The sequence below is a fragment of the Leucoraja erinacea genome, chromosome 2, assembly GCF_028641065.1.
Source record: "Leucoraja erinacea ecotype New England chromosome 2, Leri_hhj_1, whole genome shotgun sequence".
NCBI lineage: Eukaryota > Metazoa > Chordata > Chondrichthyes > Rajiformes > Rajidae > Leucoraja > Leucoraja erinaceus.
Genome location: NC_073378.1, coordinates 47,363,240 through 47,378,645, shown reverse-complemented (window position 1 = coordinate 47,378,645; position 15,406 = coordinate 47,363,240). Strand labels below are relative to the sequence as shown.

The 15,406-nt window shown below is 41.8% G+C and overlaps 1 protein-coding gene across 1 annotated transcript in view; it reads left to right on the top strand.

The window, feature by feature from the left end:
• Window positions 1-15,406, top strand: part of LOC129709750 (dynein axonemal heavy chain 5-like) — a 310,815-nt gene that overhangs the window by 104,460 nt on the left and 190,949 nt on the right. The window contains 4 exon segments of the mRNA XM_055656308.1: window positions 446-645; window positions 7,648-7,801; window positions 8,578-8,844; window positions 13,325-13,453. Coding sequence (XP_055512283.1) covers window positions 446-645; window positions 7,648-7,801; window positions 8,578-8,844; window positions 13,325-13,453 — 750 coding nt within the window.

Sequence of the window (15,406 nt, the reverse complement as noted above, 5' to 3'; positions counted from 1 at the left end):
CAACATTTTCAGACAAATTTACAATGGGATAATAAGAGAGAAAGTTTTATGAAGTGTACTTTATTGGCAATAATGAAATCAGTTAATCTCTGAAGTGAAGATCATAAAAGAAAGTTATAATAAAAAAGTCAACCTAAATTTATTTTTTTAGGTAGATTTGGCAAATATTCATTTTAATTGACAGGTGATTATAAATTAATTTAGACAGTAGTTTAGCCAGGACTAATAATCCAGTAAATGAAAATTCAAATCCCATGACACTTGAGATATTCAATTTTTAAATTAAAATATCAAGGAATAATAACTCGGTGTCAATAAAACTGGCAGTGAAGCTTATGGAACCTTGCCAACAATTTTCACATTGTCAGAATAAATTAATCTAAATACACAATAAAACCAAAGATTCAAGAGGGCATATACTAAGTAAAGGCATTCTGTTTTTCAGGACATTTGTATTAGTGCAGGAAAAGAAAAGGACATTGAAGCAAAACTAAAAGCAGTGATCAATGAATGGAATGGTCATGTGCTGACATTTGCCCCATTCAAGACAAGGGGTGAGTTGCTACTTAAAGGAATGGATATCACGGAGAACATTGCACTAATGGAGGACAGCCTAATGATTTTAGGCTCGTTAATGAGTAACAGGTAATTTATAAATCGTTCACATGGCACTTTTAAATACATAAAGTTCTTGAATAGAAAAAGCTTGTGTTGAAAATACTCAGTAAGTCAGGCAGCATCTACTGAATCTGAAGCTGGAGCAAATTGGGCTGAATTCAATCTGCCTTAACTACTTGTGGTTCCTGTCAGCCTGCACTTATCCTGGCTACGTGCCGAGGGCTAACCAAGCAAGCCTCTGGCGAAGTATCATCAAGGGCCTGTCCCACTTTCACGATCTAATTCACGACCTCTGCCGAGTTTGCCCTTGATTCATACTCGCAGCATGGTCGTCACGAGGTCGTAGGAGGGTGTAGGTAGGTTGTAGGAGGTTGTGATGCTAGTTGTAAGTACTCGCGGTATCAAGCAGGTCGGGGCGTTTTTTCTAGCATGATGAAAAATGTCCACGAGTAAAAAAGATCATGAATTAGGTCGTGAAAGTGGGACAGGCCCTTGAGTAGGACTCGAGTAAAGTGTGACTATCAGAGCACTTTGACGGACTTAACAGGAGGCAAGATTAGTGAGCAAGATTGGGAAAACATTGTCTCCTGTTGCCATCTAAGGTTTCATTTACATTTCCAAACATTTCTGATGTTCAGAGCCAATTGACTCTGACCAGACTCTCTCTGAGTCTGAAGAACGGTTCTGACCCGAAACGTTACTTGTCAATTACTCTCTCCATATGCTGCCTAAACTGCTGAGTTCCTCCAGCACTTTGTTTTTTGTTTAAAATATAAATACCATATTTAATCTCTCTTAATTTTGAAAATACCCAGCTGGATGAATTGTGTCTGTAAACCAGTGCCAGGTCTGATTTGGAGATGGATTTCCATTATAGGCCAAACCTTGGTTTAATGTGCGAGAGAGGAGGTTTAGAGGGGGTGGAAAGGAATGTTTTCACGCAGAAAGTAGTTGATTTCTGGAACGTTCTGCTAGCCCTAACCAGAAACTTTGGATGAAACAGGAAATCAGCAATCAGAGGCTGAGATCTTGGGCATTCAAGCCAGGTGACACTAGGTTATATAAGAACTCCAGGTACAACCTCGGAAAGGCCACCAAGAAAGAAAAGAGACCCTTTCACTAAGATCAATGTTCGACAACTGTTTTGCAAGTAGCTCAAGTGGCAGCAATGAATCACCCCCAGATATCTCACTGCTTTCTATGGTCACTTCAATAAGGGAAACCTACGATGTACCTTCACAAGCCCACCCCCTTCCCATCAACCATAATGCTCTTGAACCATCCTACACATCCCTAACCTTAACCCTACCTCAGCAATGCACCACGATGGACTTTGCACAGGTTGCATGTTGTGATCTGGCTTGCACTATTACAGTCTGGTGTTCTTTTACAACTGATAGTTTTTTACATACTTGTTTAGTGGGTATTTATTTGTTATATTGTTGTATTAATCTGCCTATAAAACTGCATCTAGTTAAATGTAATTGTTCTGTGCCCGGTGCATGTGACAATTAAACACTCATGATTTGATTCTTGAGGACGTGGTGGAGGTAGATATGCTCACAGCATCAAGACAGGCACTTGAATGGCCAAGACATAAAGGGGTAACACTGGCAAATGGAATCGGTATTGATGGATACACTGATCAGTATGAATGTGTTTGACTGAAGAATCTGGTTTAGTGATGCAGGGCTCCGTGACTCTGTAATGCTGGAAATTTTAATTAGTGATTTAACATGGAAAGCAAGGAAATTAATATTTTACATTTTAATTTCGATATAGATTTCTCCACACTTAAATGTGCTGGATTGAAGCACAACAGTTAATATGCACACATATAATCTATTTATTTATTTATTTATTTATTTAATTATTTATTTTGCGAACAGAATAAAAGAATAAAAAGCAAGTGTGAAACAGCATACAAAAAACAAAACAAGAATATTTATAAAGTGTCAGAAACAATAATACAGCACAATATTAATGTTTTAGTAGTTTAAAGCTACAAGCATAAGAAGAGGCGAAGGAGTGCACATTGTGTTTCTTAAGGCTTGTTTTGCCTTTAAAATAATCATTGCAGATCACCTGCCATAACTTTCTGCCCATTTCACTCTGTAAAGAACTAATTCAAGTGTGATAGACACAAAACGCTGGAATAACTCAGCGGGACAGACAGCATCTCTGGAGATGCCATTAAAAAGCAACAAAACACACATATACATTTTAACATAAACATGCACCACAGTGACTCCTCCATACTCCTCACTGTGATGGAAGGCGAAAAAATAGTTCATTCTCTTCCCTTCATTCTTCTTCTGCGGTCGGGGCCCTCGAGCCTTCCGTTGTCGGGCTGATCTTGGCTCCCGTAGCCGGCAGTCGGGCCCTCCGCGTCGGGGCGATCAAGCAACCTGCATCGGAGGGATGCAACGGGCGATCGATCCCGGGTCGGGGCTGGTCGAACCTCCTGCGTCGGTTGGAGCTTCCCGACATCGGTCTCTACCCGAGACTGCGAGCTCCTCGATGGTGTAATTCGCAGGCCGCGGTTGGAGCGCCGATCCCAGGCAAGGGATCGCAGGCTCCAATGGTAAGTCCACGTCCCCCCGGTGGGGCTCAAAGTTAGTCCCGAGCAAGGCCTCCAGCTCCATGATGTTTGGTCGCAGAGCGACCGGGGATACGATCCGGAAAACAATCACATCTCCGGCAAGGTAAGAGATTGAAAACAAGTTTCCCCCCCCGACACCCACCCATAAAACAAACCAGAGAACATGAAAACACAAACTTTTAAAACACACTAAAATTATAACAAAAACAAGACAAAAAGACAGACTGTTGGCGAGGCTGCCATCGTGCAGCGCCCCCTGGTGGTAAATCTTCGATTTAAATCAGCATCTGCAGTTCCTTCTTACATAATTCAAGTGTGATATTCATAATCACACCATCAATAGGCCAACTGTTCCATGACATTGAAAAATATAACACAAGGGATGCTGAATTTGAAATAAAAATTCAGGGCAGGCAAAACCTGTCAAGATAGAAACTGAGTAAACTCTTTAAATTGACAACTTTACCACAGAACTGAGAACAATTGCAAAAGAGATTTTATTTTAAGTTGTAGTGAGGGAGTGAGATTGAGTGATGTGAAGTTCATATTACCCTTCCTTGATGATTAATATCATGGTTAGATGCTTTAGACACTATTTTAGATTCCTTCGTCTTGTTTGTTATTGGAATTACACAGACAAATCATTCAACCAACTGGAAGCAGCATGAACCACCACCCACCGAATCCTGAAAAAGCTATCAATTTTTCAAACCTTTCCTTGCCCTTACCTGTATTAAATCAAATTAAGCTCCAGGCTTTATCTGCCCCTCATGGAACACTTCTGTCAGTTCCTCTCAGTTTCAGCTCTGCAGTCATACTCCACACTAATAATCAACGACTTTGCTTTCCTTGAAGCTCTGTGGTTGGTCAGCATTATTTGTGGTTAACAACTCTGATCATTCCTCCATGAGTGCACAGTAGCTGCACTGTGTAAACCTAACATGCAATTAATTTACTTACCCAGGCTACTCTGACCCCATCTTCCAATCCCAAAATGTCAATCTTCAGCAAGATCAAGGACTGCAGGTGTATGGAAACATCACCACCTGTAGAGACTCAACTGCAAATCACACTCCATGCTGAGATATGTCTGTTGAAAGCCTACAATTCACTTCACAACAACACTGCCAGTTCAGGAAGGAAGCTAACCATTACCTACTCAAAAGCAATTAAGAATGGGCAATTGTTGCTTTGCTAGCAACACCCAGATGCAGAACATGAATTTAATAAATGCAAAGAAAGCACCAAAATATAAGGATTCCAAAATAAATTTATAAGCAAGATTAGGGTGGTACAATGGCGCAGTGGTAGAGTTGTTGCCTTACAGTGGTGGCGCTAGAGACCTGGGTTCGACTCTGACTATGGGTGCTGTCTATATGGAGTTTGTACGTTCTCCTTGTGACTGGGTTTTATCCGGGTGCTCCATTTTGCTCCCACACTCCAAAGATGTACAGGTTTGGTGGTTAATTCGTTTTGGTAAATTATCCCACGTGTATAGGACCGTGCTAGTGTACGGGAATCGCTGGTCGAGGCGGTCTCGGTGGGCTGAAGAGCCAGTTTCCACGCTGTATCTCGAAAGTGTCAAGTTTAAATTAAAACGTGTTGTCTTCAAATACAAACTTAATATTTTGTGCGTTTCCTTGGTGCTCATTTCCCCTGTATACTCTCACTCTGCCAGTTCGTTGGTGATAATATCCATGGTGGAAGCCTGCTATCCTTTAGTGCATGATATTGTGGATGGCTTTGAGCAAATCTGGGCACAGCAACATAAGGTACAGACTGTATTGTCTTGTGATCTAGGCTGATTAACTAATTAGGTCACTGGCCCAGTGGTACTGGTGGGATCATGAATGCCAGCAACATAAGGGAAGCTTACTGTGCATGTGAGCAGATTGCTGCTCTGCTGAGACATACTTTAGTTTAGTTTAGTTTATTGTCAAGTGTACTGAGGTACAGTGAAAGCTTTTGTTGCGTGCTAACCAGTGCGCAAAAACAATACAATCGAGCCATTCACAATGCACAGGTACATGATAAGAGAATAACGTTTAGAATAACGTGAGAAGGCTGGTAAAGTCCAATCAAAGATAGTCCAAGGATTGCCAAATGAGGTGAATAGTAGTTCAGAATTGCACTCTAGTTGTGGTAGGGTGGTTCAATTGTTTGATTACAGCTGGGAAGAAACTATCCCTGAATCTGGAGGAGTGCATTTTCACACTTCTATACCTTTTGCCCGATGGGAGAGGGAGTGGCCAGAGTGCGACTCATCCTTGATTATGCTGCTGGCCTTACTGAGGCAGCCTGAGGTATAAATGGAGTCAATGAATGGGAGATAGACACAAAAACCTGGAGTAACTCAGTGGGTCAGAGAGCATCTCTAGGGAAAAGGAATATGTGATGTTTCTGGTCGAGACCATTCTTCAGGCTAAGAGTCAGTGGAGAGGGTGTCTAGAGTTAGGGAAGGGTAAGGTGTGAAAACGACCAATGTAAGGGAGGTTGGTATGTGTGATGGTCTGGGCTGCATGTTTAATTCTCTGTAATTTATTTTACTTCTGAAGAGAATAAGCAACTACAATGGGGGCAGCAGCCTGAACGTATGTGAAATTTCTTTTAATTTCCAGTGTTGCGAATGGTATGTTAACATTCATAGCATAAGGATTTGAGTATAGGAGCAGGGAGGTTCTACTGCAATTGTACAGGGTCTTGGTGAGACCACACCTGGAGTATTGTGTACAGTTTTGGTCTCCAAATCTGAGGAAGGACATTCTTGCCATAGAGGGAGTACAGAGAAGGTTCACCAGACTGATTCCTGGGATGTCAGGGCTTTCATATGAAGAAAGACTGGATAGACTCGGCTTGTACTCGCGAGAATTTAGAAGATTGAGGGGGGATCTTATAGAAACTTACAAAATTCTTAAGGGGTTGGACAGGCTAGATGCAGGAAGATTGTTCCCAATGTTGGGGAAGTCCAGAACAAGGGGTCACAGTTTAAGGATAAAGGGGAAATCTTCTAGGACTGAGATGAGAAAAAAACATTTTTTACACAGAGAGTGGTGAATCTCTGGAATTCTCTGCCACAGAATGTAGTTGAGGCCAGTTGATTGGCTATATTTAAGAGGGAGTTAGATGTGGCCCTTGTGGCTAAAGGGATCAGGGAGTATGGAGAGAAAGCAGGTACAGGATACTGAGTTGGATGATCAGCCATTATCATATTGAATGTCAGTGCAGGCTCTAAGGGCCAAATGGCCTACTCCTGCACCTATTTTCTATGTTTCTATGTTGCATTCAAATGGCTAATGCTGTTGTTGTATTGGAAGTGACAACAGTGGCAATCAAACTTCACATCACATTTTTGTTTAAAAGTGTCCAAATAGAATTGGGGATATCTTGCTTTTCTTTCATTGCTGCTGAGTCAGAAAGGAGAGGTCCATGGTCTGCACAAATCTCCAAGCCAATGGATGCTGAACTCCTCGATGGTCCCTGATGAATTCAGCTTTTCGGACAGTCTTTTAAAATTGTGTGTACCCATTAGCCTTATTCGGTGAACTACTTCACAAGTTATCATCTGAGGGTCCTGTAACTGAACCCAGTCCTGACATCTCCTCTTTGTCACATCCAGTTTGTGATGAATTAACATCTGCACTATATTTTCTTGGCTGCTGGCCACTTGTACCTAAGAATCTCATTGTATCTAGATACTGCTTCAATGTTAATCTTTATGTCAGTATCTGAGGCTGGCATCACCAAGTATGAAATCAGGTTGTCGGGGATTTTGTTGTTCCTCCACATTTTGATCAAGAAACACTTCTTCACTGTCCAGATTTCAAAGAAGAAAGGCAAGGTTTAGATTGTGATGAATTGTGTATGTTGAAAGGGGAGTACAAGGTGTTGCTTGCCGAAGGGGGAAATAAGCAACATATGAGTACAGCATCTATAACTTGGTCATAAAAGGTTTTGAAATATCAAGCCAGTGGGATATGAGAGCATGTCACCTTTGATGGTTGAAGGACTATTTCTGGGCCTGCTGCCGATAAGGTGGATAACCAATAGCAGAGTTGTCGCTCACTGCACACACAAATCATTATAATGGGCAGGCATTACAATGTTGGCTAGTTGCCTGCATCATAATTGATGGGTACAGTTATATGTGCATAACATTTACTGCAGCTTTTTTGTAGGCTGTGCAATTTGCTTTTCATGCTTTCAAACTGAAGAGGAAATATACTTTGAACATTTCTTTTTTAATTTGGTTTCAAAAGACATTTTCAAAATAATAAAATATATAGATGGAATTAATTTAATTTATTTTTTATGATAAATCAAATGGTCTGGAGGCATAACTATAAAGTAAAACATTTGAATTTTTGTGTCAAGGCATTTTTGGCACCGGGGGCCAATTTATTTTAATGTTACGGCTGCTTTTCTGACAGGTACAATGCACCATTTAAGCCCACAATTCAACAATGGGTGCAGAAGCTCTCAAATACCACAGAAATAATTGAAAACTGGCTTACTGTTCAGAACCTTTGGATTTACCTGGAAGCCGTGTTTGTTGGTGGTGATATTGCAAAACAACTACCACAGGTTTGCACAAGCTGGGAAAAACCTTGTAATATAATTTTAAAATTGCAATTCTTCTGTCTTTGAATCTGTACAAAACTTTAATGATCAAGACCATTTTCTGAATGCGAAAATAACTGATTAACAATCATGATCTGTATTCTTCTGCAATTATATAACCATATAACAATTACAGCACGGAAACAGGCCATCTCGGCCCTTCTAGTCTGCCGAACACTTATTATCCCCTAGTCCCATCTACAGGTACCTGCATTCAGACCATAACCATCCAATTATTGCTTCCTGACTCAGATGATGAATTAGAATGTATTATTTGTGGTGGTGGTTAAGATTGGTAATTCAGACAAAGTGGAATGTTGAATCTTAACCTTCAAAAATGTGATTGTAAAAATGTGCTGGGTTCAAGACAGATCTATTGTGTTGCTAGTAATGCAATTGCAGTGTGACATGAAAGGTGTTCAGAATGAGAGGACTCAATTGTTACCACTTTGCATGGAATTTCTAGAATGTGCTGTTATAATATCAAACTGATATTACTGTGAGAATAACTATCTAAATTAGTATCCTGAGTAATGAACATCCTAGACAATGAATGCATTCTTACAGTTTGGCTGTCAATAATAAAATCTAATTTCATAGCACAACATGCTCCCTCCTAGTCCAGGTAGAAAATGATCCCAAAGAATGACAATTACATTATTTGGTAGCAGTTGAAACTGTACGCAATGTCAAATATCATTAATTATTTTTATTAAAATAATCCATCTCCTCTGTTCTAGGAAGCCAAAAGATTTCAGAACATTGACAAATCATGGCAGAAGATTATGCAACGAGCTCACGACAATACAAATATTGTGCTGTGCTGTGTTGGGGATGAAACTTTGGCACAACTATTACCACATTTACTGGAGCAGTTGGAGATGTGTCAGAAATCGCTTACAGGATATCTGGAAAAGAAACGCCTATTATTTCCCAGATTTTTCTTTGTTTCTGATCCAGCTCTACTAGAGATCCTTGGTCAAGCCTCTGACTCTCATACGATACAGGTAGGATGATTTTAGTCTGAATACTGGATGTTTTTATTTTTTGAAATTGCAAGTTTGAGGTTCTGCACTTGCTGCAATAGCTGATCCAGTATTTTTTTTTTTGCAACTAGTTTCTCTGAATATCAGTTAGGAACAGGTGGAATATGATTTAAAAAAATATATTGCTGAGTTGCAACAAGCTCCTGATCTGTAAAAAGATATTTTTGTCAATCTAAATGAAAATAATAAAACAAATGGATGCTGGAAATCTAAAATAAAAAGTCTTCAACTTAAACCATTTTCTTTCCAAGACTGCTGTCTGTCCTGCTGACTTTTTCTGTCATTTTCTGTTTTTATTTTTCCGATCTCCCTTCCATGATGGGGTCAGTTTCTTTCCACTGAAGCACCCTTTCAGGTGTTACTGCCATGCTGTGCCCCTGCAGCTAAGAAATTGCAACATTGGGCAGTTTTTATACATGGTTCCTTCTCTGGCTGTCTTCTGTCTTTTAATGGCTAACTGAAATTCTGTCCTTTTGGCATTAAGCGTATGAAAACAGTAGGACCCTGAGGCAACAAGGATTGCATGGCTCATCCTGACAGCATCCCATCAAATTATGTTGTGTCATCCTTGGAAAACTGAACATGTTTTCAACCTACAATTGGTGTGATACAAAATATATTTTGCTATCGCCAGTGGTTCCATGCGGAACAAAATTCAAAACACGGGAGGAATAGCGGGGTCAGGAACACTTATGGAGGGAATGGAGAAAATTGCCATCCTGCATATAACAGCTCACACGACACCAACGGCTGCTGTACATCACGCTGTCACGAAAGGGCACTTATTATTTCTTAAATAGTTTTGTTCTTTGGTTACTTAAGTATATTTGAATTATTTGAACTGTTTTTAAAACATCTCTGATTATCAGAGATATTTAAAACTGTTCTAAACCATCAAGGGCAACAAGCTGTCAAAATGCCGTCAGGCAGAGCAAGGCATCATAGGCCACATGAGGTCTGGTCACCACTTGGTGGTCACTTTGTTTTACAGGGTGGCTAGTAAGGTAAAGCAATGGGGTAGCTTGCACACATAAGCTTGCAAAAAGCAAGCATGGCCACATGAGAGCAATAAGGATTGTGAGGTAGCTGGAGTCAAAGCATCTATGCGGGTAATTGCCGAAACCCTTCTTCAAATAAGCTTGCCGAAAAAGCAGCATGGCCTAACAAAATTGAGGAGAATTCGATGTTCATGCCCCCGGGGTGCAGACTCCCCAAACGGTATATGAGGTGTTGTGAGGTGCTTGGAGAGAGAAAAAAATAACTTTTCATTTGTAGAAACATAGAAAATAGGTGCAGGAGAAGGCCATTCGGCCCTTTAAGTCAGCACCGCCATTCAATAAGATCATGGGTGATCATCCAAAATCAGTACCCCATTCCTGCTTTCTCCCCATGTCCCTTCATTCCGTTAGTCCTAAGAGCTATATCCAATCCAGTGAATTGGCCTCCACTGCCTTATGTGGCAGAGAATTCCTCAGATTCGCAACTCTTTCCTCATCTCAGTCCTAAATGGCCTACCCCCTATTTTTAAACTGAGACCATGGTGACTACACCAACATCGGGAACATATTTCCTGCATCTAGCCTGTCCAATCCCTTCTATGTTTCTATAAGATGCCCTCTCATCCTTCTGAATTCCAGTGAATACAAACCCATTTGGAACATTATTTTCACGACATTTTTAATTAAAATTGTTGACCAATCTGACCTTTTTTTTAAATCTGACCACTGCCCAGCTGCTGACGTTACAATAACAGTGACATTTTTACATCTTCTGGTAGAAATTATTTCAAAAATCCAATCCTCTATAAATTTGGTCCATTATTTCCCAAGATATTTACTAACATTTATCACCAAACTGACATTAAAAAAACAATTAAGATTGCCCAGCTGCTGACCTCACAATGCCGTTCCTCATGGCCCCGCCCCCCCCGGATTAATGCAGCTGCTGTCAACGCGCATGCGTAGTTTTCCACGAGGTACGTTAGCCCACCCACGCCACGCTCTTCAAAAGGCGCAGAAAGATCGAGAAAGTTCTGCAGAACAAAGATTCTACAGCTCATCTCCGCTATAGGATCTTTGTTCTGCAGATTGCTCACGAGCGCTGAAGGAGGTTCTCCTCACTGTCGGCGCAGCTCGTGATGCCCCGCCCCTCCCATCCCTGCACGCTCATTCCAGCTGTGGGTTTCCACTCGCCTGGCTCCCCTCCACCCTCCCCCCTCCTCTTCTCACCTCCTCCACTCTCCTCCTTCCCTCTCTCCCCTCTCCTCTCTACCCGTCACAGGGGATGACCTCCTCTCTGTGGAGGCCCAATCGTATGCCCCCCTCCCCTGGCCCGGCCATATTAATATAATGTCACGCTGGTGGGGTGCGCTTCCCTTAGCGTGTGTGCCACGGGGGTCCCCCCGCTGTCAGTTCAGATCGGGCCCCGTGAGTGCTGCTGACGCTCGCACTCTGCCCCCCCTCCCCCTCTCCCCCCCCCCCCCCCTCTCCCCCCTCTGTCTGGGGGTACAGACCCAACGGGTCTCTGCCTCTCTCTGGTCTCTTCTAGTAACACTTAAAACTACCCAGATTTTCTGACCTGTGATTTCTCTGCGTCACAGGATCTGGGGATTTGAAATAGCAAACTAGAATTCAAAATATCAAATAGTGGTGTGGGTGTTAGTGTGTGGTTAGTGTGTGTGACAACGCATGCCGCTGCCCAGCTGCTAACGTTACAATAACAATGATTTTTTTACATCTTCTGGTGGAAAGTTTCCTTATGATTTCAAAAATCCAATCCTCTATAAATTTGATCAATTATTTCCCGAGACATTTACTAAAATTAATCACCAAACTGACATTTAAAAAAATATATATAACGGTTGTCCAGCTGCTGACCTCACAATGCCTTTGTACCTGGCCCACCTGCCTGCTGGCCCCGCCCGCCCCCCGCTGTGGATCAAAGCATTGTTTATTCCTTTTTTCATTGCATTGAATTTTATTGTTTCTCATTTAACTCCACTAATTATTGTTGATTCCATTGTTTTTCATTGAATTGAATTGAATAATTTCTCGTTTAACATCACTAATTCTTAACATTAACTTTTAATTTCAAGGAAGTTTAAAAAAAAAAAAATCTTCATGACAGCTTAGATCGGACCCGCTGTGGTGTGTGGGAATCTCAGGAAGGAGATAAAGTGTGTGTGACACCTCCCCTGAATTCCATTGCCGACAGCTCCGTGCATGAGACGCACATGCTTCATTTCCAGAACATTGTGAACGCAGGATACATGGAAGATTTCGCTGAAGAATTGCAATTTCACAGAAAATCTTTTATTACCCCCCCTCTTCCCCTCTCCAGGAGGACCAATCTGGTTCTGTAGTATTCACCTCCCCAGCTCTCTCTTTTTTTTCTAACATTGCTCTCTAGATTGTGGTTCCACTCTCTCTCAAGCAGATCTCTCTCTCTACATACATCTCTCATCCTTACTCTCTCTCTCTCCCCCTCTCCCTCTCTCTCTCTCTCCCCCCTCCCTCCCCCCCCTCCCTCTCTCTGTCCCTCTCTCTCTCTCTCTCTCTCTCTCTCTCTCTCTCTCTCTCTCTCTCTCTCTCTCTCTCTTTCTCCCTCCCTCTCTCTCTCTCCCCCTCCCTCTCTCTCCCCCTGCCCTCCCCCATCCCAGAAACCCCTACCCCCTTACAATAAGCCCCTCCCTACCCTTCCTCCCCCTCCCCCACCTCTTTGTCCCTTCCCCCCTCTCCCCCTTAGTGTTCCCACCCTTCAGCCTCCTCTCTCCATCTCTCTCCTCTCCTCTCTCTCTCCCATCTCTCTCACACCTCCTCTCCTCTCCTCCCCCCCTCACCCACCCTCCCTCTCCTCCTCCCTTCCACCCCCCCCCCTCACTCTTGCCCTTGCCCTTCTGTCTCTGCCCTTTCTCTCTGTCTCCCCCATTTCTCTCTTTGCCCTCACTCTCTCTACCCACCCCCCTCCCTCTCTAGATGCGCCTGCAAGTTGAGGGCTATGCGTCAGTGGATATGGCAGTTATGGGGTAAAAGGAGCAAATTAATAATATTAATATAATATCAAGGGGGGTAGCTAGCGTGTGCAGGGTGGTAGTTAGTGTGTGTGACGCCGCAACGGGTCTGCACTTGGTCTAGTAACACTTAAAACTACAGATTTTCTAACTTTGATTTCTCTTCACAGAATCTGGGGACTTTATATAGTGACTAGAATTAAATACAAATAGTGGGTGTGTCAAACATGATCAAACCCATTGACAAGGCAAATAGTCTTTCCAAAGAATTTTCAGAATTGGGGGAGGGGGAAAAATATTATGTCGAAGAAAAGAATATTGAAACAATGTTAAACCTACACAGAAAATATGCCCTAAATGACAATATCTAGCACAAGTAATGTGTTTTGGACATATTACGAATACTAAACCAATATATTTTGACTATTTCAGGCTCATCTGTTAAGCCTTTTTGACAATGTTAACAAAGTGGGTTTCAATGAAAAAAATTATGACCAGATCCTTTGCTTCGAATCTCAGGAAGGAGAAAAAGTTGATCTCATTGAACCAGTCACAGCACAGGTGAGAAAATATCCCAGGATAATGGAAGAGTATTGAAGAATTACAATAATCACAGAAAATCCTTTATTAGTTCACCCGTCCAGGAGGACCAAGTGGTTCTGTAGTATTCACCTGCAGCTTTTTTTGTAACATTGCTGTAGATTGTGGTTCCACGTACATCAAGCAGATAATTCTACATACATGTTCATCACTTACTTTGAGATGAAGGACTTCCTGAAATGAAATGCCCTTTTGTACTCTAGGTGCTGTGAAGGAAGGTGGTGTACAGGGTAGGCCTAGCTTCCTTGATGTCTGAATCACAGAAAGGCTACAGTAAGCAGGAGGCAATTTGGCCTGACAAGTCCTTAGTGGCTTTATTTATCAGCAATCCAGTTAGCTCAACTCCTCCACCCTCTCCTTTAAATCTTTTCCATTAAAATACGTATCCTGCTCTGCTAAGATTGAATTTGCCTTCCCAATGATCCATAGCAAAATAAATTAGGATAGGAAAAATATAAGAACCAAAGAAGGGGAGGAGTTTCTGTTCAGAGGAACTTCCTTGATCAGTGCATTTCTGCCCTGAAGAGGAAGGTTGTTTTGCTGGTTTGGTTCTGGGAAATGAACCAAAACAAATAGAGAAAGTACCAATAGGCAAACAACAAGGAAATAGCGAGCATAATATCAAAATTGAGGACAGGAATGGAAAAGAATGTAAATCACCTCCAAGTAAGAATAGTTAATAGATCTGTGCTCGGTAAACATGAATAAAAGGTTGACACAAAATGCTGGAGTAACTCAGCGGTTGAGACTTGAAAAGTTACCCATTCCTTTTCTCTGGAGAGGAATGGGTGACTTTTCAGGACTCAACCGCTGAATTACTCCAGCATTTTGTGTCTGTCTTCGATTTAAACCAGTATCTGCAGTTCTTTCCTACACATGAATAAAAGGTGGGCAGACAAAACTGTAAATGAATAATGCGAGATCTTTAAAATGGAAACATTTTGGCTACAGGATTTATGAAGGGAAAATAAGGTTTGCTTAATCTGCTGGATTTCTAAGAGAATGTTATGAGTAGAGTAGATGAAGAGCAATCAGTGGATGTGGTGTATTTGGGTTTCTGGAAGGCTCATAAGGGAGGTTAGTTAACAAGGTTAGGCACTCGGAATTAGGGGCTAGTGTACTGATGGATTGAGAATGGGTTATTTGATGACGAACAAAGAGTGTAATGAATGAATCCTTCTCAGATTGGTGGACTAGTGGAGTGTTCTTGGACCACAGCTATTCACAATAAATATCAATGATTTGTTGGCAGGGATGAAAAATCATATGTCCATTGAGTCATTTTGCAGACATTGCAGGTACACGGGATATGTTTTAAAGGGATAAAGACAACCTGAATGTAGGATCGAGAACATGGAAGTGGAATACAATGCAGAAAAATGTGATGTCAACCACTTTGCTGAATATATCAGCATAGTTAAATGTATTGGTATTTGTTTATTATTGTCAAATCATACTGCATATGCATGTATCAAGGTAGTGCAAGTCAGTGAAAGAAATATGGGCCTGTCCCACTTAGGCGACTTTTCAGGCAACTGCAGGAGACGATGCAGTCGCCACATGGTCGCCACATGTTCGCGGGTGGTTGCCGGGGAGTCGCCTTCATGGTCGTGAGGAGTTCCCGCATTCTGGGAACTAGTCGCGGACTCATTATGGTCACTGCAAATTTTTCAACTTATTGAAAAATTAGCGGCGACCAGAATGAAGCCGCCATGGAGAGTAGCGAGTATTCTCATGCGGTAGGTGCAAGGTTCTCGGAGGCTGTAGCCGGTGTTGACCGGTGAATTTCATTAGCTCATTGGTTTAAAAAAAACGTAAGCAGTAGTTTTCAGAACCAAGGATAACCAACCTATGTTAATGTTAATGTCCGCCGAGCTTCACAGCTGTGTATCTCTGGCTTCTCTAAAGTTGGCT